We start from the raw sequence: 24,245 nt of genomic DNA, 5'->3' as shown, positions 1-24,245 counted from the left end.
TCCTGTTGCATCACCCAACTTCTGTTGAGCTTCAATTGTCGGACAGATAATCAAAACATTTTACAGGAGAATGTAAGGCTAACATGGGAATTCATTTTTCCGTCGATGATAGATAGCAAGCTGTCCAGGCCCTGAGGCAGGAAAGTATTTGGGATGAGGTTTTGATGTTGGTGACTCAGAGATCCACGGGGAACCTAGACCCAGTTGTATCTGGTCAAGAGGACTTTGTTAGTTTCAGCTGTTATTTGGCACTGGGCCGCCTATACTAACCCCTCTCTGACCAACAGGACATAATGTACTGGAATCACACACAGTCGCACACACACACAAACGACAGACAAGGTCAGGAAACACAAGGGATGGAATAGAAAGGCAAACACTGTGTGGATGGAACTGGAGGAGAGTGCAGCTGCAAGCATCTGTTTTATTTATGTTAGTCTTCTAGATTATATGACTGATCCACAAACAATGGCATTGAGATTCACTGAGAGATGAGTCATGCCCTTCCTATCCTGAGATTCTGTCTTTTGTTTGGCCTAACACACACAGGCAGGCAAGCAGGCAGTCACACACATCTGTGTTTTGTGTATGCCCCTGGATAACCTGGACAACCCATGAGCCTGATGACCTCTTCCCTCACTTCACCACAGGAGAGACGGCCACACACACACACACACACACACACACACACACACACACACACACACACACACACCTGCTGTGTGTTGCCATACAAGGACTGTGGGATTCTCCTGCTCCTTTCACATAGGATTCATGGTATGTTGCCTGTCAAAAACAATTGGGCAATGTTTATATGATCCCCTTTCAAATAGCCCCATTTTTACATCTTGTCAGCGTTTGCCTTTTATATAGCCATCGCTATACCCGGCAAGGAGCAAGAGACATTCAACTTTGACCCGGTTGATGCGCCCGTTGTCATGGTAACCTGAGGAGACAGTAACATGTCCTAAATTCCTCTGTTTAAATTCAGACCCGCTTTCATTCGTCACATTCGCAACAGTAAGTTAGCAGCTCATCATACTTGGAAATAATTACCTTGTAATGTGTTCATTTTCCCGGTACGGTGAATTTAAAAAAAAGGTTGACTAGAGTTCAACGTAAAACGTTGTCAGATATGTTCTGGTAATTATATGAGATGGATAGCAATGAACCAAAACATTGTCGAGAAAGTTTATTTTAGTTGCCTGGCTTGTTGGATTGAAAAATACATTTATAAACAGTTTTTTTGGGGGGGTGAGCATGTAACGTTGCTATTTGATGCGTTTATACTTTTTTTTATAATGACAAGGTCAAGTTTGATGTCGGAAAACAACAACAGAATGTTCATGATTTAAAGCGTGGCAAAGCATTCACCCTCACAAAGAAATGCATTATTAAATTTGTTTATGCAGGTCCTAAGAAACATTATATACGACTAATGCAATTTATTTTCAAAAGAATATAATATTTTGAGTTGATGTTACTGGTCTGTGCGGCCTATGCCATGTAAATCAGTTGTTATTTTGTTCATTAAAACAGACAAGACACAGCTGGATGAACTTCTCTCCTCTCAAACTCCCCGCCAGTTATTTTCGACAGAAGACAGAAACTCCACATCTCTAAGGACGCTAAGTTAGAAACTGTAATGGCGCGCTCTCTCTCTTCCTCCCTCTCCAATCAATATATCTTATTAGCAGACATTATGGGGCATGGCATAGGACCTCTACCCTTATTCACACCAGTAATTCCACCATGTGGATTGTGCTGAAGGTGATGGAGGAACACAGAGAGGGATAGAGATGTGTGAATATACGAACACAAATGGCCATTGTGAAGGCTCTCAGGAGGTGATGTAATGCATCACACCTACGATTTGATGCATTACTATGACACCTACAGACAGCTGAGCAGCCAATTACTTTTTGAGGTCGTTAAGAAGGCTATCTGACCAGAGTCATTAAGAAGGTTACAGAATAGCTGAGAGTATGAACAATTGAACCTAAAATTACAGTTTGTGCACTTTCCTAGGTTTTTTTCTCCTTTGGTTACAGTTGGCTAGATTGTTTTTTTTCCTGACCAGAATCACTAAGAGCCAACAGACGTGTGTGTGTGTGTGTGTGTGTGTCCAAAAATAAAGTAATTCAAAGTTGGGAGTGATTGAGGGAGAAACTCATAGTAAAGGGTGGAGGATATTGGGTTGTGAATCATCACGTACAGTAATCCAAAGCAGATGCTTCTCTTCGTAATACCTCAAATATGAGTGAGGCTTAGTTGCAGTGTGTGTGTGTTTGTGTGTGTGTAGCCATTGAGCTCTATCACCCTGTTGAAACAGTGGTGTTAATTACAGTTGATCCCTGGGTCTCACAGGAAGAGGGAGGGGTGATAGAGCATCCAATCTCAGATGAGAAAAGCCCAAGCCACTGCACCGCTGAACACTATGGATTGCCTGGCATTCTGGCACCTTCTGGGAGACTTTAATTTCCACTTTCCAAAGACAAATCTGATGCTTGGATAATGCAGTCACACAGACGCAATGACAGACACACCACACTCTCCGTATTAAAGCGTATTCCCACACAGTATCAGTAGACAGACCCAATCCAGTTTGAAGGTACACAGTTGATTACAGCGTGACTTGGACTGCAGTAAACAGTCTCTGTGTGAAGCACCAACAGTCTTGTCTGTTGTGGATCTGTGTCCAGTTCAGTCTGATTTCACAGTGACTGTTTATACTGACCTTAGGGGACTATCAGTTCATCCTGTCTTGTGGCACGGCTCCAGACAAGCATGACAGACAGGACAAATGGATATCATATCATGTTTTAAAAGCTTGGTTGGCGACATGAAGAAAAACTGAACCATATGAATTGGTGACCACAAAAGAGAGAGAAGGGGGCAGAAGAGCTGCAGTTACCATGACAGCGTTCGCACATGGATAGGAAGTAGATTAGTCTGTTTCCTGCAGCCTGTGGGCCTGACTTCCCGTGGATCAGAGGGAGGGCCTCTCATCTAGGGAGGGGCAGTAAATCACTGGCCAACAGACCACAGACCAGAAAACCATTTCAGCGACAACAAATCACAGACTCTGCATTTCATTAGCCTGACAACTCACAATAAATGATTCTGCTGCTGCTCTGTCGTCCGCCACATACTTGACTCTGAGACTGCCATCATTCAAGTCGTTTGTGGTGACGAGGGACATTGTACAAAACAAAGTCATCAGCGATTGGATCGTTTCTAATCAAGGGATCAAAGCCATTAACACATTTTCAAACTGCCGCTTTACCCACGTGTGTTCTGGCTCTGGCCCAACCCATTGGTTTCTGGACCAATCAGCTGGCCCGGGAAGTCGAGAAGGTACTCAGATCCAGACTTATTGCAGAGAAGAAACTAACGTCCGTGGGCGTGGCGTAGTGTTTAGCCGGAGCAAGGTGACTGGGTAGCCAGGCACGTATGTCAGACCACAACATAAAACAGAGGGGATAACTGACCACAGGCCATGTAATATCAGCCATAACACAGAAAGACCTGACTGCCCAATACAGAGATCTAGGCCTACTCCTACAATCAACTAGACCTTCAGAGCATTTCCAACATAGGCTGTCACTCAAATATGGACCTCAAAGCCAGTTCCAATGCATTTTCCCCCTCTAATCAGGGACAGATTTTGACCTGGGACAACAGGTGGGTGCGATTCATTATCAGGTAGAAAACAAAACCAGCAGTAGTCTGGCCCTCGTAGGGTAGGATTGGAATACCCCTTCAACCAACTGGCTCTTCAGCCACAGTGAGTCTGCTGAGTGGGTCAACATCTGCCTCCTAGAACCAGTCTAACCCAAAGAGGCTGTCAGAGTTGATCTAATGAAAAGAACCAGAGGACATAATGTCCATGAAAACTAGAGTGAATATAACTCTCCATTTGCCTGTCTCTCCCATGAGATATTATCAAATCAAAATCAAATCAAATGTATTTATATAGCCCTTCGTACATCAGCTGATATCTCAAAATGCTGTACAGAAACCCAGCCTAAAACCCCAAACAGCAAGCAATGCAGGTGTTGAAGCACGTTGGCTAGGAAAAACTCCCAAAAAAGGCCAAAACCTAGGAAGAAACCTAGAGAGGAACCAGGCTATGTGGGGTGGCCAGTCCTCTTCTGGCTGTGCCGGGTGGAGATTATAACAGAACATGGCCAAGATATTCAAATGTTCGTAAATGACCAGCATGGTCAAATAATAGGTCTGTGACAGGTATGCTTCCACTTCTGCTGCTTGTCATCTCAAAAGATTTTCTAGGCAAATCTATAACCTATATTATCACGCATTACACAATTATGATTAGGGATGCACAATATAAATCGTTGAACATATCGGGATCGGACGATATTAGCTAAAAATGCCAACATCGGTATCGGCCCGATGTCTAGTTTAACGCAGATGTGCAGAACCGATGTCAAAGCTGACGTGCATATCATTAACGTAGGTGCATGAAGTAATGACGCCACGTAACATTTTGCGCTACAAGTGCCACACAGCATTCCTAACCTAGCCCACAATGTCTGCAGTGTGGATCGAGCATTCAACAAGTAGAGTAAGAAAATCTCAGCGAGACTCCATACAATGGAACGCTGTTTGGGTCTTTGAGTGTCAAAAAGGATACACGTCAAATAACACTATTTGACAATAAGACGTGTTAAATAAGCTTTTAATTTGACACATCAAATAACAGTTCTATTATAGAATGTTGTGTGTTCTGAATTTGCACGTGCAAGCCAAGTGCCACCACTACTATCAGTAGCACTGTCAAAGCTGCACCAAAAAAGTCTGCAAACAAGCAAACACCGGGCACGAACGATGTGTTTACAATGCCGCGTTGGTAATAAAGCATTATTTGTTCGACCACAACTTCTGGGGTAGCTAGCTTTAAATTGGTACCTACAGTGCCTTGCGAAAGTATTCGGCCCCCTTGAACTTTGCGACCTTTTGCCACAATTCAGGCTTCAAACATAAAGATATAAAACTGTATTTTTTTGTGATGAATCAACAACAAGTGGGACACAATCATGAAGTGGAACGACATTTATTGGATATTTCAAACTTTTTTAACAAATCAAAAACTGAAAATCACACCTGTCCCACAGGTGTGATGTTCAGATGTACCGATCCTGTGCAGGTGATGTTACACATGGTCTGCCACAGCGAGGACAATCAGCTGTCCGTCCTGTCTACCTGTAGCGCTGTCTTAGGCGTCTCACAATACGGACATTGCAATTTATTGCCCTGGCCACATCTGAAGTCCTTATGCCTCCTTGCAGCATGCCTAAGGCACGTTCACGCAGATGAGCAGGGACCCTGGGCATCTTTCTTTTGGTGTTTTTAGAGTCAGTAGAAAGGCCTCTTTAGTGTCCTAAGTTTTCATAACTGACCTTAATTGCCTACAGTCTGTAAGCTGTTAGTCTTAATGACAGTTCCACAGGTGCATGTTAATTAATAGTTTATGGTTCATTGAACAAGCATGGGAAACAGTGTTTAAACCCTTTTACAATGAAGATCTGTGAAGTTATTCGGATATTTACGAATTATATTTGAAAGGCAGGGTCCTGAAAAAGGGACGTTTATTTTTTTTCAGAGTTTAGATGGGTCCGACCACCATTAATCAAATAACTGTCTTATGAGGGTTATTTTAGATGACCCCTAGCTATATTGTTAGCTAGCTAACTATAAAGCTACTGAAAAATATGTTATTTTGCTATGTTTTTGGAGAATGAGCTCCCTAGCTTTTTTTTTTTAATGACCAGCACTATAGGTGCACGAGACAACTTTACCAGCATCATAGCATATGTATCGATGAATCGCTGTGATATATGAAATACGAGTGATAGAGTAATCAATGTGTAATAACTACGTAAAATATTTATGAACGCATTAAATTAGGTGATGTGCAGTCATATTCAGGTCCTGATTGGTCAACAAGCTTATTTACTGTTATTTGACACACAAAGACCCTCGCGGCGTTCCATAGTATGAGAAATCCTGGTTGAGAATGAAACAACTGAACAAATGAACAACGAAACAGCACAGCAAGTAAGTGAAAGAAATAGGTTTTGATTACGTTTTACTGGTAATGGGGACATACGTAACTGCCAACTAAATAACTTTTTGGTCAGTGTGTGTGTAACCTTTATTTAACTAGTTAAGAACAAATTCTTATTCACAATGACGGCCTACCCCAGCCGGACGACACTGGGCCAATTGTGCGCCGCCCTATGGGACTCCCAATCATGGACGGATATGATACAGCCTGGATTCGAACCAGGGACTGCAGTGACGCCTCTTGCACTGAGATGCAATGCCTTAGACTGCTGCATCCATGTGTATGTGTGTTAACTATTTAAAATGTACTAGAATGCTTGAAAGGCCACAAACATTTTAAATATCAGTTATCGGTATCGTTTTTTTTGGCAAGGAAAATATCGGTATCGGCCAAAAATGTCATATCTGTGCATCACTAATAATGATATATCATAATAACAAGCCATCATATAATGGCACCATTATTATGACCCAATTCTATAATATTGGCCTGATCCCACAGGCCTTATGTTTTTGTGTGAGAGTGTGAGCGTTTGTCCTCCTGAGTGGGAGAAAAGCTGCCCTACAGCCACACAGAGGTTCCCATGAGACGCTACACAAGGTCAGGTCTCCACCATTCCTCCAGAATCCTCCTTTGAAGCCCCTCCTAATCTAATAGAGGCACAAGCGGGAATTTGGATTCGTTCTGTTTTTCAGTTAGCGCTTACACCAGAGAATATCTGTATTGACAAGGACTAGAGTTGGATGATAAATTGGGCTAATGATCCGATCCCGTGTTGCTTTTGGTGCAGTGAGGCCATTAGCAAGTGTTTTGAGCTGTGTTCCATCCTCCCAATGCTGCAGACTGAGCAGAGAGGTAAAATAACGGTCTGCTCCTCTCTGCAGTAACACCAGACAATCCAACGCAGCGCTCTACCTGTGGTGTGCCACAGAAATAAATTAGATGAAACAACAAGACCGACATTAAGCAAATAGCAGAGACTTCATCCTGAGATAACATGATGAAACAAACAGCATCAAAACCCTCCAACAGCAAAGTGTTCACCTTCAGTTCACCTCCTCGTCTGTAGTCATGGGACCTTTAAACAGATGAAACGTCAGACTCATGGCCCTCTACTGACACACATGATTAAGACAGCAGCGTCGTGTGATCATGGAGGATCAATGAACGCAGCTGAACAAACAGGTCGGTAAGGTCTGGTTCTCCGCAACAACTAACGATTCAAACATTATCTGGTATTTCTTCAGGAGCAGATTACCTTGTTCATTTTTGTGTAGATGAGAGATCAAGGTACCCAAGTGCTTTCTTATCATCGCTCCTTAGAAACTAACGTATCTGTCGTCGCAGAGAGAGAGGGAGAATGATGGTGGAGTGGATCAACGCGTATTAGGGGACATCATTCCCTTCTTAAAGAACACAGAGCTATATTTCTGTAAAACAGTGTTTTAGAATCCAGCTAAACGTTTTACATTTCCAATAAGTCGCCGGGACAGGCTCGCATGCTTTCCAAATGTTATGCTTTTATTAACACTATTAGCACTAGCAACAGCATAGTGTATTTGTTTCCACATGGTCAGAGAAGTTGTCCAGATCCTAGCCTGGCTAGGTTATCCTAAACCAGAGTTCCTGAGGCCAATCCTCCTCTGAGTACGGGAGTGTAAACATGTATCTGGCAACTAGCTCACATCGCTCCCCGTCTGATCACTGGTAAGTAAACAAGACTTTGGCAGCATTTACACAGGCAGCCCAATTCTGATCTTTTTTTCACTAATTGGTATTTTGACCAATCAGATCAGCCCTGGAAAAAAATCTGGTGTGAAAAGATCTGATGTGACTGGTCAAAAGACCAATTAGTGGAAAGAAAAACTGAATTGGGCTGCCTGTGTCAACACAGCCTCAGTGTCCTAACGGACAGCAGTACTCAGGACATTACAAGTGCAGTGGGGACAGTGCAGAAGGGACACGTCAATGAACAGACTAAAGTATTGAGCAAAGTATGCAAACACACCCACGCAGGTAGGCGAGCACGCACACACCATTAAGCCTGCTATTGACAGACACAGCAGGGAAGGACATTCTACAGAGCATTGCAGAGGAAAGAACAGAGCAGTGAGGAAAGGCTTTCACTTAATAAAAGTTACTGCCTGTGGAGAGACAGTCAGGGCCTCAAGCTCTCACTCTCACCCTCCTCCTACCCGCTGTTGCAAACTTCCTCCCTCTCGCTCTCTCCCTCTCGAAACAGCTGTACGCAGAAGTACAGTGGCATACCAGGGGAGCACCTCACATCTTCAACAGCCTTGGTACGTGCACACTTCACACACACACTACTGATTACCATAGTCTGATTAATCATGACTGCGACCAATGCTCTCTCCCTCTATTGGGCCATCCAAAACAAGGTGTATCCTCATCCATTAATCTAGCAATTGCTGTAGAATTAACTAGCAGTACATTCACCACTCTGAGTTGCACCTAGACAACTGACCCTGAATCCAACACTTAATGATTTGCCAGTCAGATGAGCGTTGACCTGAGAGTGATTGGCTTAAATGTTGTCCATTACATTCTCCTCTTTTAGCGCCAGGCATGAATCAAGTGGTCCTGCCTGCGTTTCTGCATCGGGCCTGGGGGCAGAGCACACCGCTCCCTCTGCTTGTAAGATGTGTCCATGTCCTGCTACAAGTAAATGTGTGTATTGAAGTCTGTATTAGTATATTGGAATTGTGTATTCATGGTATGTGTATAATAAAGTGTAATGAGATTTTCATTAAGTATAAAAATAAAAAGCAGGGATTGAACACACTCAGGCTTTGCAATGAGCTCTGGCTAGGAGTGGGATGTTAATGGTAAATCAGGTCAATGATATCTTAGATACTGACAGATCACTCACTCATAGATATGGCCAGTCATAACAACTTAAGATTTCAAGTTGAAAAGATGTATTCTCCATTATAGTACCACCACAGATTAGGGTATGCAGTGCAATGGTACCCAGGGCTGAAAATGACTCAATAAGGACTCTTCTGCAGCTGGAGATGCACATTTTGGAGAATATTCAGAGGTGGAAACTTTCAGTGGGAATTAACGGGAATACATTGGAATTAATGGGAATATATGCAAATTAATATTAATACCATTTAAATGTAATGTTTTTTGCATTGGATATATTTACCATATCATATGGAGACAAACATAAACCTTTTACATTATGATAAGTAGGTAATCCTTCCAATAGAAATACATTTTAAAAAATTAGTTACAAATTTAACTTTAATTAAATGAGCTGACTCTTCACATGGGATGATTTCACTGAACAACAAAAGAAAATTACTTGAATGATCGCCAATGACCCATCGCATCTTCCAAAAACATTTTCAACATACATCTGTAAAATGATAGTCTAGAAACTAAAGCATTGGATGTCTTCCACTCAGGCTTCCATGTCTTCTCCCTAGACCTCCTCAATGTCCACCTCTTGAGGCCTCAGAATCTGATGTTCATCTTCACTATCACTTTCTAACCTTGTTGAGGATGACTCGTTGTCAGGCTCAAAAAGCCTCAAATATGCCCAGATGGCCACCAATTTTTCAACCCTTGTATTGGTCAGCCTGTTGCGTGCTTTGATGTGTGTGTTCCCAAACAAGGACCTGTTGCACTGAGGCGGCTGATGTTGGAGGGATTTGGAGAATGATGGAGGCAACAGGGGAAAGAGCCTCAGATCCACAAAGTCCCTTCCACCAGGTGGCTGATGAGATATGTTGGCACGACTGCCATATTGCATCTCCGTCCCAAAGCCCTTGCTTGGAAGTGTACTTCGCCAGACTGCCAAGAACCTTGCCCTCATCCAGGCCAAGGTGGCGAGACACGGTAGTGATGACACAATAGGCCTTGTTGATCTCTGCACCAGACAGGATGCCCTTGCCAGCATACTTGGGGTCCAACATGTATGCTGCTGCGTGTATGGGCTTCAGGCAGAAGTCTTCACGTTTTGATGCATTTCAGAACTGCAGTTTCCTCTGCTTGGAGCAACAGTGAAGTGGGCAGGGCAGTACGGATTTCTTCTCTTACATCTGCAAGCAGAGTCTGAACATCAGACGGTATGGCATTGTCTCCCTCAATCTGTGCAATGGCTACTGCTATAGGTTTCAGGAGTTTCAGGCTGCTTACCACTCTCTCCCAAAATACATCATCCAGGAGGATCCTCTTGATGGGGCTGTCCATATCGGCAGACAGTGATTTGGCCATTTCTTGGAGAGACTACTTCCCCTTCAGGAGACTGTCAAACATGACAACACCACCCCAGTGGGTGTTGCTAGGCAGCTTCAATGTGGTGCTCTTACTCTTCTCACTTTGCTTGGTGAGGTAGATTGCTGCTATAACTTAATGACCTAACCATTTCCTTGGCTCTCTTGTAGTAGTGTACCCCTTGTTTTCAGTTCCATGATGTCCTTGAGGAGAAGATTCAATGAGAGGGTAGGACTCCACTTTAGACCAAGCAGCCTTCATGTTCACAGCATTGTCTATCACCAGCGCAAATACCTTCTGTGGTCCAAGGTCATTGATGACTGTATTCAGCTCATCTGCAATATAGAGACCGGTGTGTTTGTTGTCCCTTGTGTCTGTGCTCTTGTAGAATACTGGTTGAGGGGTGGAGATGTAGTTAATTATTCCTTGCCCACAAATATTCGACCACCCATCAGAGATGATTGCAATACAGTCTGCTTTCTCTATGATTTGCTTGACCTTCACTTGAACTCTGCATGCAGCAAATTAGTAGATCAAGCATGTCTGGTTGGAGGGGTGTATACTGGGCGAAGAACATTCAGAAATCTCTTCCAATACACATTGCCTGTGAGCATCAGAGGTGAACCAGTTGCATACACAGCTCGAGCAAGACATTCATCAGCATTTCTCTGACTGCATTCCCCCATTGAGTCAAAAGCTGTTGCTATCGTTAAGGTGTCCGATTCATCATTTTCACCTCGAATAGAAGTAGAGGGACTTTGGTCAGAGGTTGCTTGTTGTGAGCGCAGAGAGAACTTTATGCACTTGGACAGATGATTCTGCATCTTTGTTGCATTCTTCACATATGATTTGGCACAGTATTTGCAAATGTACACAGCTTTTTCTACATGGTCTCCACACATCAGTGGCATTTTCCTGTAAAGATTAGAAGAGTAAAAAATATATACAAAGGAAAAAACTATTCCATGTACAGATAAATAGTTAAGCAGTTAGATTAAACAACTCTTTTGTAAGATAAATTATTTAAAATGAAACATGTATGAAAACAGTTGAATTAACACTCCTCAGTAAGCAGGCTTAAGCAAGCTAAAACCCACACGGGGTTGGCTGTAGGCTACTATTTACTAGTAAACCAAAAATCATGTATGTCAGGTAAATTATATTCAGCCCACCCAGTACTGTAATCAAAACTTACCAGAAAGCATGTAGTCCTTGGCTCAGACAGTGTAGTAGTGTGGGCTCAATATCATCTCAGTCATGTGAAAGATCTTGAGAATCAGCTGTACATGTGATGGAAGAATGCACTGTGCATGCAGAGGGTTGCAATTCCATTGAATTAAGGAGTTTACCCAAAATATGCCACAAGACCTAGAATTGCCTTATTTGTATCCCACAAAAAAAAGTTCACCGTTATTAGCCAACTATTTTTATGAACTTAAGCAAAATTTCCCAAATTCCCGGGCTTAACTTCCCATGGAAAATGTCTGGAAAGTTTCCGACCCTTTGCAACCCTAGTTGCAGCACAGCCAAACACAAAGTCTGCATCCCAAATGGCATCCTACTCCCTATATGTAGTGCACTACTTTTGAGCCCTGGTCAAAATGTAGTACACCATATAGGGAATAGGATGCCGTTTGGGATGCACTGTACAGTCGGCTTCTAGATCTGCATTGCTTGTTCTTTGGGGCTTTAGGCTGGGTATCTGTATAAGCACTTGGGGACAACTGCCAATGTAAAAAAATGGCTTTACAAAATAAGATTGATTGGCTAAACAGCCTTTTCGCAGCTTATTGTAAGCAGAAAATGAGGCTTGTGAGAGGCTTGTGGCGTGGAACTAGAGACGTGTTGTGTTTAGGGAGGAGTTGATGAGCAATAGGACAGAGTTGCTGAAAAGCCATAAGAGTTTAGTGTCTCTAGTGAATCATGCAACAGCTTTGACGAGGGCCTGTCATCACATGCTAGTGTCAAAACAATCAGCAACAGAAATGTTACAGGCCATTCTTACTCTCGTCTCCCGCTGTTGAGAGCGAGCTAGGGCAAGAGTGAGCGAACGAGACAGGAAGCTTTTCATCTGTGTAGCAGCTCCACCCAGCCAGCGACCCACTTATAGATCTGTCCCAACTGTTCAACCACAGCTCACATGATCCCAGAGGTGGAAATGTGTGTGGACACAAAACGTACACACACTGCTGACAGATGTCCAGGAAAAGATGAGTGGCTCTTGTATCCTGGTGGAAACACCTGCAAGACCTGTGTCTCCTCCTGACAGCTTATTCTATTCAAAAAGCTCACTCTCTCATACACACACCTCTCTCTAGCCATCTAGGTCTCCATCTGATCAGGTCACTGTTTTTGATACTCTCTTGTTCTCACTCTCTCGTTCTACATCTCTCGCTCCACTCAACTCCATCTGATCGCTCTTTTCAGCCTGACACACAGGAACCTTTCTCGCCATTATTCCTTTGCAGCACCATTCTCAAACTGAAACTCCATCCCTTAGGGTGCATCTAGATTCACAACACAGCTTGTTTCATTAAACGCAGCCCATTGAGGATTCCACCATGGCGAGTGCTGCAGTAAAGCTGAGACCACTACTAGCTATGTCACTTTTCCTTAATGCTGCTTTGTGGCCTCGCCTGTAGGCTCCACACACACAGGCATAAGCCCCAAAACCTGATCTGAGCCGGGCCTAGAGCCTCCACCTCTCATCCTCCTCCAATGGGAGAGTGCTATTCACCAGTGGGCGTGAAGGAGAAGGGGAGCAGGCCATGTTTCTCTAACTGTTTATTTTGTGGTATTCCCTAAGTACTCCCCCAGCTGCCAAACTAAGCCAGGAGAGCTCTGTCTACCAAGGCGGTCTGACTAGCTCTCTTTGCCTACCCACCTACACTCCAAGTGTCAGTTACAGGTCATATCCTCCAACCATTTCCCAATTCACATTCATTCCTCCTTCCCCCTCCTCTCACTTCAAGAAACCAGCGTGGGAAGCAGGGGAGGGAGAGTGAAATGAAGCCACACTGCAGGTCTTAAACATGGCTCCTCATCCAGCTTTCTCTGCCACTCCTAGGTTGCATCCCAAATGGCAACCTGTTCCCTATAGAGTGCACTACTTTTGACCAAGGCCCATAGGGAATAGGATGCCATTTGGACCGCATCACCCAGTGTGAGTAATACGCACATCCAAAACACCCTTATGAAGGCTATTGCAGCTAGCTGAAACGTTCTCTATTGTGGTTAGTGGTATATCAAATCACTTGGGAGCTGCATTTGCTGTGTGTAGGCATTCTTCCTTTACTCTAAGTGTATACATCTGCCCATCCAGCAGGTCCCAAATGGCACCCTTTTCCCTATATAGTGCACCACTTTTGACCAGAGACCTATGGGCCCTGGTCACAAGTACTGTGCTACATAGGAAATCGGGGCCATTTGGGATGCAGGCCTACTGCGTGCGCAAGTGAAGAAATATATCCCAAATGGCAACCTGTTCCCTATAGAGTGCACTACTTTTGACCAAGGCCCATAGGGAATAGGATGCCATTTGGACCGCATCACCCAGTGTGAGTAATACGCACATCCAAAACACCCTTATGAAGGCTATTGCAGCTAGCTGAAACGTTCTCTATTGTGGTTAGTGGTATATCAAATCACTTGGGAGCTGCATTTGCTGTGTGTAGGCATTCTTCCTTTACTCTAAGTGTATACATCTGCCCATCCAGCAGGTCCCAAATGGCACCCTTTTCCCTATATAGTGCACCACTTTTGACCAGAGACCTATGGGCCCTGGTCACAAGTACTGTGCTACATAGGAAATCGGGGCCATTTGGGATGCAGGCCTACTGCGTGCGCAAGTGAAGAAATATCTGAAGGCTAAAGGGAGAGAGGGATAAGTGAATTAAAGATGCTGGGTGAAAGCAACCCTGGCCGTTAATGAATGGGATCTGTAAAGTAAGTGTGTGTGTGTGTGTGTCCTTTAGAGAGCCCCTCCACAACTCCTCACAGCCCAGGAATAATACATGCACTGTATCATTCCTCATCTCTGGCAGCCTTCCACCTGCTGCGGAGGTAATACTGTAGAAGCCCAGCGTGACACACTGAGGTCAGACACATTAGGCGGATCATTAAAGGTCTCAACCACAGCAGCAACATCCCAGTGGGCAATATTAGCTAGTTGAAGCAACGTTATGCTGACGTCTTATATGTTATGTCATGGCCAGCCAGGTTGGATACCGAAAGAAATGGGATGTTTTTTTTAATTACCAGAGAAAGTACATTTCTCTTAGTGGGAGTAGGGGGCCCTGAATGACTGTTTTTGTCTGGTGGGAGGAGTGAGGGAGGCACTTCCATAGTCTCCAGTGGGTTTAGCTCGGTCATGCGTTCAGAGTCTGAGTCAAATGGCTTAGAGTGCATACTGGGTTACACTATACTAGCTGTCTGTGAACTAGTGTACTTCAGGGAGTGTGCACTAGGCAGGGTATTGACTCTTGGGAGTGTTTACTGAAACAGAGAAGGAAACATCTAACACTTCTCCTTGGATTGGTTCTGTCTCCAGGTGCACTTGGACAACGGGGAACAGAGAGGAGAATCCCTGTGTATTAACGGGAGTCACGAGGACACCGGCTGGGTCGTGACACACACACTCACTCCAGCGGCCCACTGTCTGGGTCCCATGGGACCACTTCAACACCAGAGAGAAAGAGAGGGACATAAATCTCTGTGTCCAATCTCTCTAAACCCTCTTCTTGGCTTAGCATTGGACTATCAAAGGGCATTAAGTTCCTTTTGAGATGTAGGAGAGCATAGGGGACTTGGAGGGCATAAGGCCCGCATAATGGACCAATACATGGGCTGACCGGCAAGGAATTTGAGAAGAATTTTTTTAAATCATGCGCAGTGCAAACTGCAAAACAGCACACCATGCACTGCCAACGCAATGCTGTCCAAAACATAAACTGAACAAAATAGGCCTAATTGTTCTCAGTCCAAAATGCTGCTCTTTGTGTTTCAGAAAGATATCCCCATCTAGAAGTGTGACAGTGATTCAGCCCATTGCATTCCTTCAGCCTACGGTCCAACTGGAGTCCATGCCATCAGCAGTATGCCATAGTAATAATCCAGGGGAAGAAGGAGAGAAATCACCGACAGTGACACAAAATAAACACCCACTAATTCACAGCACAGCGATACAGTATGTATGCCTTGAGATACAAAACACACTCCTGTTAGTGGACCTATTTATAACACACGCTATTAGCTCACTGCATGTGTCAGTTGCTACTCTCCAAATGGCCATAGCAGAGAACCAGAAGAGACAGCGGTGAAGCAAAGCCAACTGAATAGCACTGGAGGGCTTAAGACATCATATACATGTGTTTCCTCAAACACTGACTTATCAACCCAAATGTGAATGTTCAACAAACTCAAGCCAATTTTTAATAACGCGGTGTCTCAGGTGCGAGCACACACACATGTACTTACACAGGGTCTAGCAGCGTAGTGTCCCGAAGGAAAAAGACCAACAAGTAAAGCCTGTTCAGCCCTGATTCACACTGGCTTGTCAAACTCCATCACAGACAGTAATGACTTGTTCTGAGGAAAAACTAGACCTCAAACTCTCTGTGTGTGTGTGTGTGTGTGTGTGTGTGTGTGTGTGTGTGTGTGTGTGTGTGTGTGTGTGTGTGTGTGTGTGTTCATAAGGAGGGAATGTGGAGGAGATATTTCCTGTATACTCCAGAAGGTCAGAGGGAGAAAATGGGAAAATCTCAACTGCCGTCAAACAGTACGAGAAGACAAATATCAAGTGTTTCCCATAAAGCGCGGTGGCTTTGAAAATCGAACTCACTTGATGAAGCAGCGGGCTCCTTCGAACGTATATCCCTCCTCCCATCCCGTTGGTAAATCTATGCGGGAAAGAGAGGGGGAAGAGAGAGGGGGAGAGGGGGGGGGGGGGGTAATGAATAGGCTACGAGACAAATAAATCGCAACACACACAAGCGGCTGTTGAGATAGGAGCAGAGATCTACGCGTGACCGAAAACACAGTTTCCCACGCCAGCCCCTTTGGCAATATTTGTAGCCTACCGCTATGCTATCCATTAATGATATATCCTAGTGCGGATGTTAGAATAGCCTCATTGTCATTTCCATTCGTATCCGTTATTCAACTTATTGGATTGATAGGAGCCAATTAAAATGTGAGATCGGCTATGCTTAAGAAGCAGGCTTTTACAGTGTGAGGATCTATGCATTCCGCGCACGAAGTCTTCCCTCTATTGCGGTGGATATGGAATGGTAACAATAACATCCTTATCCGCGAGTCATTTTCACAACAATACAAAAACATATGTTGCAAGTCTCGCATCAATGTTTCATTTTATAATGTTATCAACAACTGTTGTTACAATTGTTACAAAATAACTACCCACTGCTTCGACTACGGGCTTTAAGCCTTAGTCTCGGCTACAACCATGGCAAGTGGCAAACAATGTAAAAAACGAATTTATTCGTTTATTAAATGTGAATGCCTACGTGACGAAACTTTCAACAAGTCTGTCGCAATGCCTAGGTAAAATTAACGTTAATTGGCGGCTCAACTTGGTGGTCCTGGCGCAGAGGGGAGAGACGGCTGTTGCTTGCGGTAGGGAGTCTTCGCTCAACGTTTCTCCGTGGTTTCAGAACCCCTTTAAAACCGAGACTCTTGCGGTATGTAACGAATGGAAGAGTTCTACGAGAACCGTTTTTACCTGGGGTTTTTCTGTGCCCCGTTATGACGGCCTCTCCGGTGACGGGATGCAGCCAGGTCGTACTCTTGGCTTCTTCACTGTTGGGTAAGAAACGGGGAGAAGGTGAACACGCAAATAACACAGACATTATCAAACGCGTCGAAACAAAGCCAATACACTTCCATGCGCTGTATCCTGGGAATATTTACTTGAAGAAGAATATCCTTCCGTCCCGAGTAACCCCATAACTCCAAGAAGAAGGCAGGCAAGAGAGCCAGTCTGGGTTTAGATCCGCCGCCATGTCTAACAGAGGACGGAATCTGGAGTGCGCGTATCCGTGCCGTCGGCGCGTACTCGGGAAAACCTTAGCAACTGGGCGCGGGGAACCTCTGTGGGGCGGGAGCGTGCTTGCATGGTAGAGAGGTCTCCTCCTGTTTTTACATTGTTTTCCAAACTTTTATTGAAACAAATTATAGTTTGTAAGTTCATACTAAGGAGCACAAACACTAGCCTATATAAGCATAGCCTAGAGCAAGCCTATGATTCAGAAAAATAGCCCACCTCAGATATTTACATGCTAAAGATGTAAAATTCAATTAGATATGGCATTGAGTAATATCAATCCGTACAGCATGTCCTTGTAGCCTAGGGCTACTGAATTCACCAATGGAATACTCATCCCACAAGTGTGCTATAGCTTACGCGGATGGTCCGTATTATCACACATGCCATCCCAGGTCAACCTTGAACCTCACTGCATGGTTCAGCTGTCTATAAATCCTTCTTCCACCCAAACAACCCTCCCCCTCCCTTCACCCCCTCCCTATAGGTCAGACAGAGCAGAGGATCCCGAGTAGATTAAATGCATGTGTGTGTGAATGGGTGCATGAAAACAAAGCACTTCAGATACATGTCCACTGTCCAAGCCAAAGTCAAACAAAGGATACCCACTAGATACTGATCTGTGGTCAGTTTGCTGCTCCACTTCCCTAATGGTTAAGGTTAGAATTTGGGGAGGGTAAGCTGATCCTGGATATGTTGTCTGAGAAGGGGAACGTCTTCCCACCCCTCAGGCTCCCTGGCCTTGTGAACTCACCACTAAATCCACCCAATTAGTAATCCTTATGTCCAAGGGGGTTTAGCAGATTAGTGTGTGTGTGTGTGTGTGTGTGTGTGTGTGTGTGTGTGTGTGTGTGTGTGTGTGTGTGTGTGTGTGTGTGTGTGTCAGAGGAGACTGTTATAAGACCACGTTTGGAGTCAAAACATATCTGTTGATTTACTTGTACAACAGCATACAGTGTAGTAACTACTGTGACTTACTTCATTAAAAAAAATGTTGACTACTGTTTAGCACATCAAATGAAAGCAATATTTGCTTAAGTACAGTGATTTGCACAATAATAAATGCAAATCATCCAATACATGGACTAATAATGTGTGACGTAAAAGGTCAATCATGTAAATAAACACTTTAACTAGCTGGTAACTACAGTTATTTGTAAATCATGTAACTCCCAGAGTGTTTACATTCCAGTGTAGATATGGCAGTGGGACAGGAGGATGGAATGCAGTGCTGCTAGTGATTACCGTCTCCTCTCCTCTGGATATCAAAGGTAGCGAGATGTTAGACTACACCAGACACCAGAGCCAAGCGGGGCTGGGGCTATATGGGGAACTGCTGCTGTGAGTGAGGGAGGGAGCCTCAAAACAAACACGATGAAAACGTTTCAAACGCTGCTCTGGTTTCTGTCGACGGTCATTAGGACGGAAATGTAGCACAGGCTGTACTGTCTGTATGTGTGTGTAGGGGAGGGGTTTTGTGTGTATGTGTGTGTGACACGTGCTTATGTGAGAGAGTGCCTGTGGTCTTGGTCTCGGTCACGGTTTACAATATTCTGTCTAACTGTGACTCAGACAGTTTTACTGTGGAGCTTTAGACCAGAGGCTGGGAGGCTTCGTCAAATGCCCATCAAATAACCCTGACGGCCACGACATGTTTGATTTGAGTTCAGCCTTGTCCGAAATCTGGCTTGCCTACTACAGCATACTGTGCACTACTCGCGCTACATACTATTTAGAACGTACAGTTTTGTAAAAGGTATGCTGTAAGCAGCAAATATCAATATACTACTCATCCATACTGAGAGGGTGTCATCAAATGCGCAATAGCGCTCGTTCCCCGCCATTTGTACATTTTTGTAGAGCACATCCCCTATTCTGATTACCAGGTTGTTGTCAAACACAGGTGGGAGGTAGAAGCCAATTCTCTTCTTCAATAGAGTGCAGCGAATTCTACTAGATGAAAAGCCAAAATGAATATGACATCCTGGAATGAATTTTCAACATTTCACATACTATAAAATGTTTTATTTTCGGTTACCCAAGAAGCCTACTATTTAGAATTCAAGTATGGTTATTCGGACATGGCCTCTGTCTGGTACTCTGCTTCTGATTGAGTCTCAGTTTGGCGAAAGTAAAATCACTCTGAGAACAGATATGGCCTTTCTCCCAGACCCATTCTGACTAACTATTCAAGGACTGCGTCCCAAATGACAATACTCCCTATATAGTGTACTACTTTTACCCAGAGCCCTATGGGCCCTGGTCAAAATAAGTGCACTATAAAGGGAATTGGGTGTGATTCAGGATGCAGAAAAAGTCTCCATCAAACTTCCCACCGACCCGAGGGCCTGTCTCTCCCCCCAGTCATGAAAGGGACTGTGAGGGGCTGGAAACTAGGCTCATAATGATTATTGATGAGACTGCGGCTAAGCTACGACCCCTGCCGCCTTTTTGAAGTCGCCTAGCGCAGAGCAGAGCAGTTCGTCTGATGTCATCATTAGAGGGTCCAACCAAGCCAATGGCCTCTTTAGAAACAGACAAGACTTCCTGCTTAGGGGCCAATCTGTACCCCACTGTTACTATAGGAGGGCCTCAACCCCCTTTATCAAAACAAACAACTCCATTCCTATTCCATCCAGTCATCCATCATGCCCTTTATATTTTCCCTGCCATCCTCCTCTCCACCTTATTCTCCCAATTTTTCTCTTCATCTCCCCAACCCTCTCCCAATTCTCACCTCCTATCCTCGCATCACCCCCCAATCCTCCCCATAATTTTTCTCACCCATACTCTCCTCTTTCACCATGTCCTCCTTCCTATCTAGAGTCTCTGACCTCCATGTCACGTCTGTCCCCTCTCTCTGGATCAGCGACTGCAGCATATCATATTCCTCTGTGGAGCTTTCTGTCAGGCCCACTCAGCCTCTCTCTATGGGCTCTGTGTCGCTATAAGTGTTCAATTTAGGAGACAAGGATTATTTCAGCAAAAACAAGACACCTGCGCTGCAGGTTGGCACTACGGTGTTGTGCATTGCAGTGGGAATTCCACAGCTAGGGTAAAAGCTTTACTTTTCAGAAGGAATAAAACAAGCTCGAAAACACATCGGGCTTCACCGGTTAAAGTGCTCTCCACATGACCATGGCGTTAAAAGGTGGGTTTGTGGCTGGAGCTGGCTGGCTCGCTACCTACCCAGTTAGGGGTCCCTTGAACGATCATGCAGTGTGTGTGTGTGTTTCACTAAGACCAACCTAAAGATCAGAAACTGAACACAAGGACCAGTTAACCAACATCTATTGTCTGTGCGAGGGATATTCAACCACCCTAGGAAGGCAAAGGAAGTTATTTAGAATATGCTTCTATATTACTAAAGACGGTTGTCTGTTGTAGAGATGGCCCAGTGTTGAAGAAGGTGGTTTGAACTTAATGGAACAGATTGCTGCTTTACATTGTATTCTATGTAAGGTTGCCTCCATCCACCATGTGTACTATACTGCAGCACCCACCACAACATCCCCAAGGCAGGCAGGTCTTTGTGACATCTGATGCCAGGGAGAAAGTTAGACGGACGGGTCAGACGAGGGAACGCTAAGCCCTGGAGGCTGGAGGGCAGGGAGAATGCCAATGTATGCTAAATACCAAGTTTGTTATCATCAAGCTTGTCTAGCATTGAAATCAGGGAGAGAGCGAGAGTGAGACCGAAACAGAGAGAGAGGGAAACAGAGAGAGAGGGAGACAGAGAAAGAGGGTGAGGGAGACAGAGCGAGAGGGTGAGGGAGACAGAGCGAGAGGGTGAGGGAGACAGAGCGAGAGGGTGAGGGAGACAGAGCGAGAGGGTGAGGGAGACAGAGAGAGAGGGTGAGGGAGACAGAGGGTGAGGGTGAGGGAGACAGAGAGAGAGGGTGAGGGTGAGGGAGACAGAGAGAGAGAGAAGGAGCCAGGTTCAAGGTTGATACGTTCGAGACACAGAAATGCAGTCCATGCAGAGATGCTGCTGTGGTCTGGACTAATAATAACATGGTTAACGTTATGCTGCAGGGTCAGGCAGAGACTCAGGGGAAACACACTGTATATGCGTGAAGTCGCAAATGGCGCAAATAGGGTGTCAACTGAGAGATGGCATTGAGCCTCTGTTGTTGGACTGGAGAGGTGTGAGGTCATAAAGGTGGATTGCCACATCGTACTGCTCTCTAGTTTTGATGGAAGGCAAGGAGTGTACGTTGTAACTTCAATACTAACTGCTTTTGAATGTGGATGGTGTCATGGCTTAAGACCCCATCAGCCCACAAAGCTAAAGCCTAGACATCCGTTTCAGTCAGTTTTATTCATCATACAAGCTTGGTTCATCAAACCAACTCAGTCTTGGTTCGATCTAAATGCTGTGTACAATCAAGGCACTTTAGGTACAGTAAGAGTTAACCCACTGGGCAGAGGCGTCAATTTAACGTCTATTCCACGTTGGTTCGACGCCATTTCAATGAAATGACGTGGAAACAATGTTGATTCAACCAGTGTGTGCAAAATGGAAGCCTTTTACCACTCTTTGTTTAAAGATTAGAACGACAAACCTTCTATAGACGTCTGAAACGCCGGCAGCCCCTGCCAACTAACACAACATTTGCATTGATAAACATTTACCCTGTTGATGACCACAACCTTCAAGGTGATGTTACTCTGCCAAGGGAAATAAACAGAAATGGCGTAGTCGTAAATATTTCATAGTGAAGGTCTATTCACTATTTAAATGTGTTTACTCTCTCCGCTGGGCTTCGTCTATGTTTGTTGAGTAGGATGCACTGGCCAGGTTCACAGCAGTAGGTCCATCACACAGCAATTACAACTCTCTAGAATAACTTTTAGATTTGTGTGCGTGTGTGTGTGTGTGTGTGCTAACTTGTCAAGGAATTCCTCCTCTTCTTCCGAAGAGGAGAGGCGAGAAGGATCAGAGGACCAATATGCGGCGTGGTAAGTGTCCATGGTTCTTTTAATACATAAATGTGCACATGAACAACTGACTACAAAAACAAGAACCGTGTGAAAACCTAAACAGTCCTATCTGGTGCAAACACAGAGACAGGAACAATCACCCACAAACACACAGTGAAACCCAGGCTACCTAAGTATGATTCTCAATCAGAGACAACTAATGACACCTGCCTCTGATTGAGAACCATACTAGGCCGAAACATAGAAATACCCAAATCATAGAAAAACAAACATAGACTGCTCACCCAACTCACGCCCTGACCATACTAAATAATGACAAAACAAAGGAAATAAAGGTCAGAACGTGACATAACTATGGCACCTGCTTTCTTATACTGAAGCTGCCTTGAAGGCCTACGGAACTACTGGGTCGAAGCAGAGATCATGCAAACTGATTAAACTAAGATTCTTTACAACAAATAACTAGTAGAGATGACTGTAAATGTTTTTTGCAGTGGTAGTAAAGTGCTATTTTTGCCCTTTTCAATAATACAGTACTGTAATGCATAGCTTGCCCTTAAATTGATGGTGATGTTGTAAAAGGTCTGGGTGAGCTGGAGCAGAGGAGTCAGGCGCAGGACAACAGAGATGAGTAATACACAAAAATCTACTCAAGACTTACAAATACAAGTCAAATATACCGAGCCCACAATACGGACCGTAAATACAACAAACAAACAAGCACAAAAATCATGAGGGTTAAATAATGAACATGTAATTGGGGAATTGAAACCAGGTGTGTAAAACAAAGACAAAACAAATGGAAAATGAAAAGTGGATCGGCGATGGCTAGAAGGCCGGTGATGTCAACCGCCGAATGCCGCCCGAATAAGGAGAGGGACCGACGTCAGCGGAAGTCATGACAAATGTCATACGCTGCATTGCAGGACACAGGGAAATGGCCTGTTGCTAATAGGCTTCAAAAATACTTTGCCGCCTCCAGCCAAGTGATTACACATGGCTGTGTGTGTGTGTGTGTGTGTGTGTGTGTGTGTGTGTGTGTGTGTGTGTGTGTGTGTGTGTGTGTGTGTGTGTGTGTGTGTGTGTGTGTGTGTGTGTGTGTGTGTGTGTGTGTGTGTGTGTGTGTGTGTGTGTGCGTGCGTGCGTGCGTGCGTGCGTGGGAGTGCGCGTGTGTACATTTTGCATCTGTGTGTGTGAGAGAGAGAACGAGAAAGAGACAATTATTCTGACACTCTTTAACCAACTACATTAACAACAATCCTGTCTGACCTTTAATACAGAACAGACACACAAACATATCGCTGCATTCCAAACAGTTTGGTAATGACTTAATTGTCTGAGTCTAGTCGAGAAGAGAATTTGTCAGGCACTCTGGATACTTTTTTTAGGCCTATTTACCCTCTGGGCACACACTGGTTGACTCATCCTTGTTCCCACATCATTTCAATTAAAGTACATTTAAACCAACGTGGAATAGACGTTGAACTTGACGACTGTGCCCAGTGGGTAGTGTACATTTTTTACCATTTGGAGAGTGTTTATTTACAGAATATGTAAAACATTCTTATTTATTTATTTCCCTAATAGGTCTGCCTGTTTAAAGAAAAAATATATACCGTAGGCCATGTATTTAGGATATTAAAACCTATTTTCCAGAGTGATACAGAATAATTATGTTCTGTGTCAGTCTGGCCTAAGAAGCTAGTGAAGCTTTTCGTCTCAGGCTTCATTCCAAATGGCACCCTATTCCCTATATAGTGCACTTCTTTTGGCCAGAGCCCTTTGAGTATTGCACTATATACTGTAGGGATTAGAGTGCCGTTTGGGACGTAGCCTCTACAGTATCTCCCTTAGTAGCCTGGTCTATTTCATTTCCCACCCTCACCATTTAGCGCTTTTGTTGCC

General features: G+C 44.3%; 1 protein-coding gene across 14 annotated transcripts in view; it reads right to left on the bottom strand.

Annotated features, from left to right (window-relative positions):
- The window catches only part of plekha5 (pleckstrin homology domain containing, family A member 5), a 145,135-nt gene extending 127,689 nt beyond the window's left edge, over positions 1–17,446 (bottom strand). For 8 of the 14 annotated variants that reach the window (XM_031831868.1, XM_031831865.1, XM_031831871.1 and 5 more), the window contains exons 1-3: positions 17,264–17,397; positions 17,076–17,152; positions 16,176–16,233 (exon numbers count right to left, since the gene is read on the bottom strand). In XM_031831868.1, coding sequence (XP_031687728.1) covers positions 16,176–16,233; positions 17,076–17,152; positions 17,264–17,355 — 227 coding nt within the window. In that variant the 5' untranslated portion in view covers positions 17,356–17,397. Of the gene's footprint in view, positions 1–16,175; positions 16,234–17,075; positions 17,153–17,263 lie in introns of all 14 variants that reach the window. The other 6 variants (XM_031831864.1, XM_031831867.1, XR_004210997.1 and 3 more) reach the window with 5 other exon arrangements.
- Positions 17,447–24,245: the final 6,799 nt, after the last annotated feature.

This window comes from Oncorhynchus kisutch, linkage group LG9 (assembly GCF_002021735.2).
Source record: "Oncorhynchus kisutch isolate 150728-3 linkage group LG9, Okis_V2, whole genome shotgun sequence".
NCBI classification, from domain to species: Eukaryota; Metazoa; Chordata; class Actinopteri; order Salmoniformes; family Salmonidae; genus Oncorhynchus; species Oncorhynchus kisutch.
This window is presented reverse-complemented; position numbering and strand designations above follow the sequence as displayed.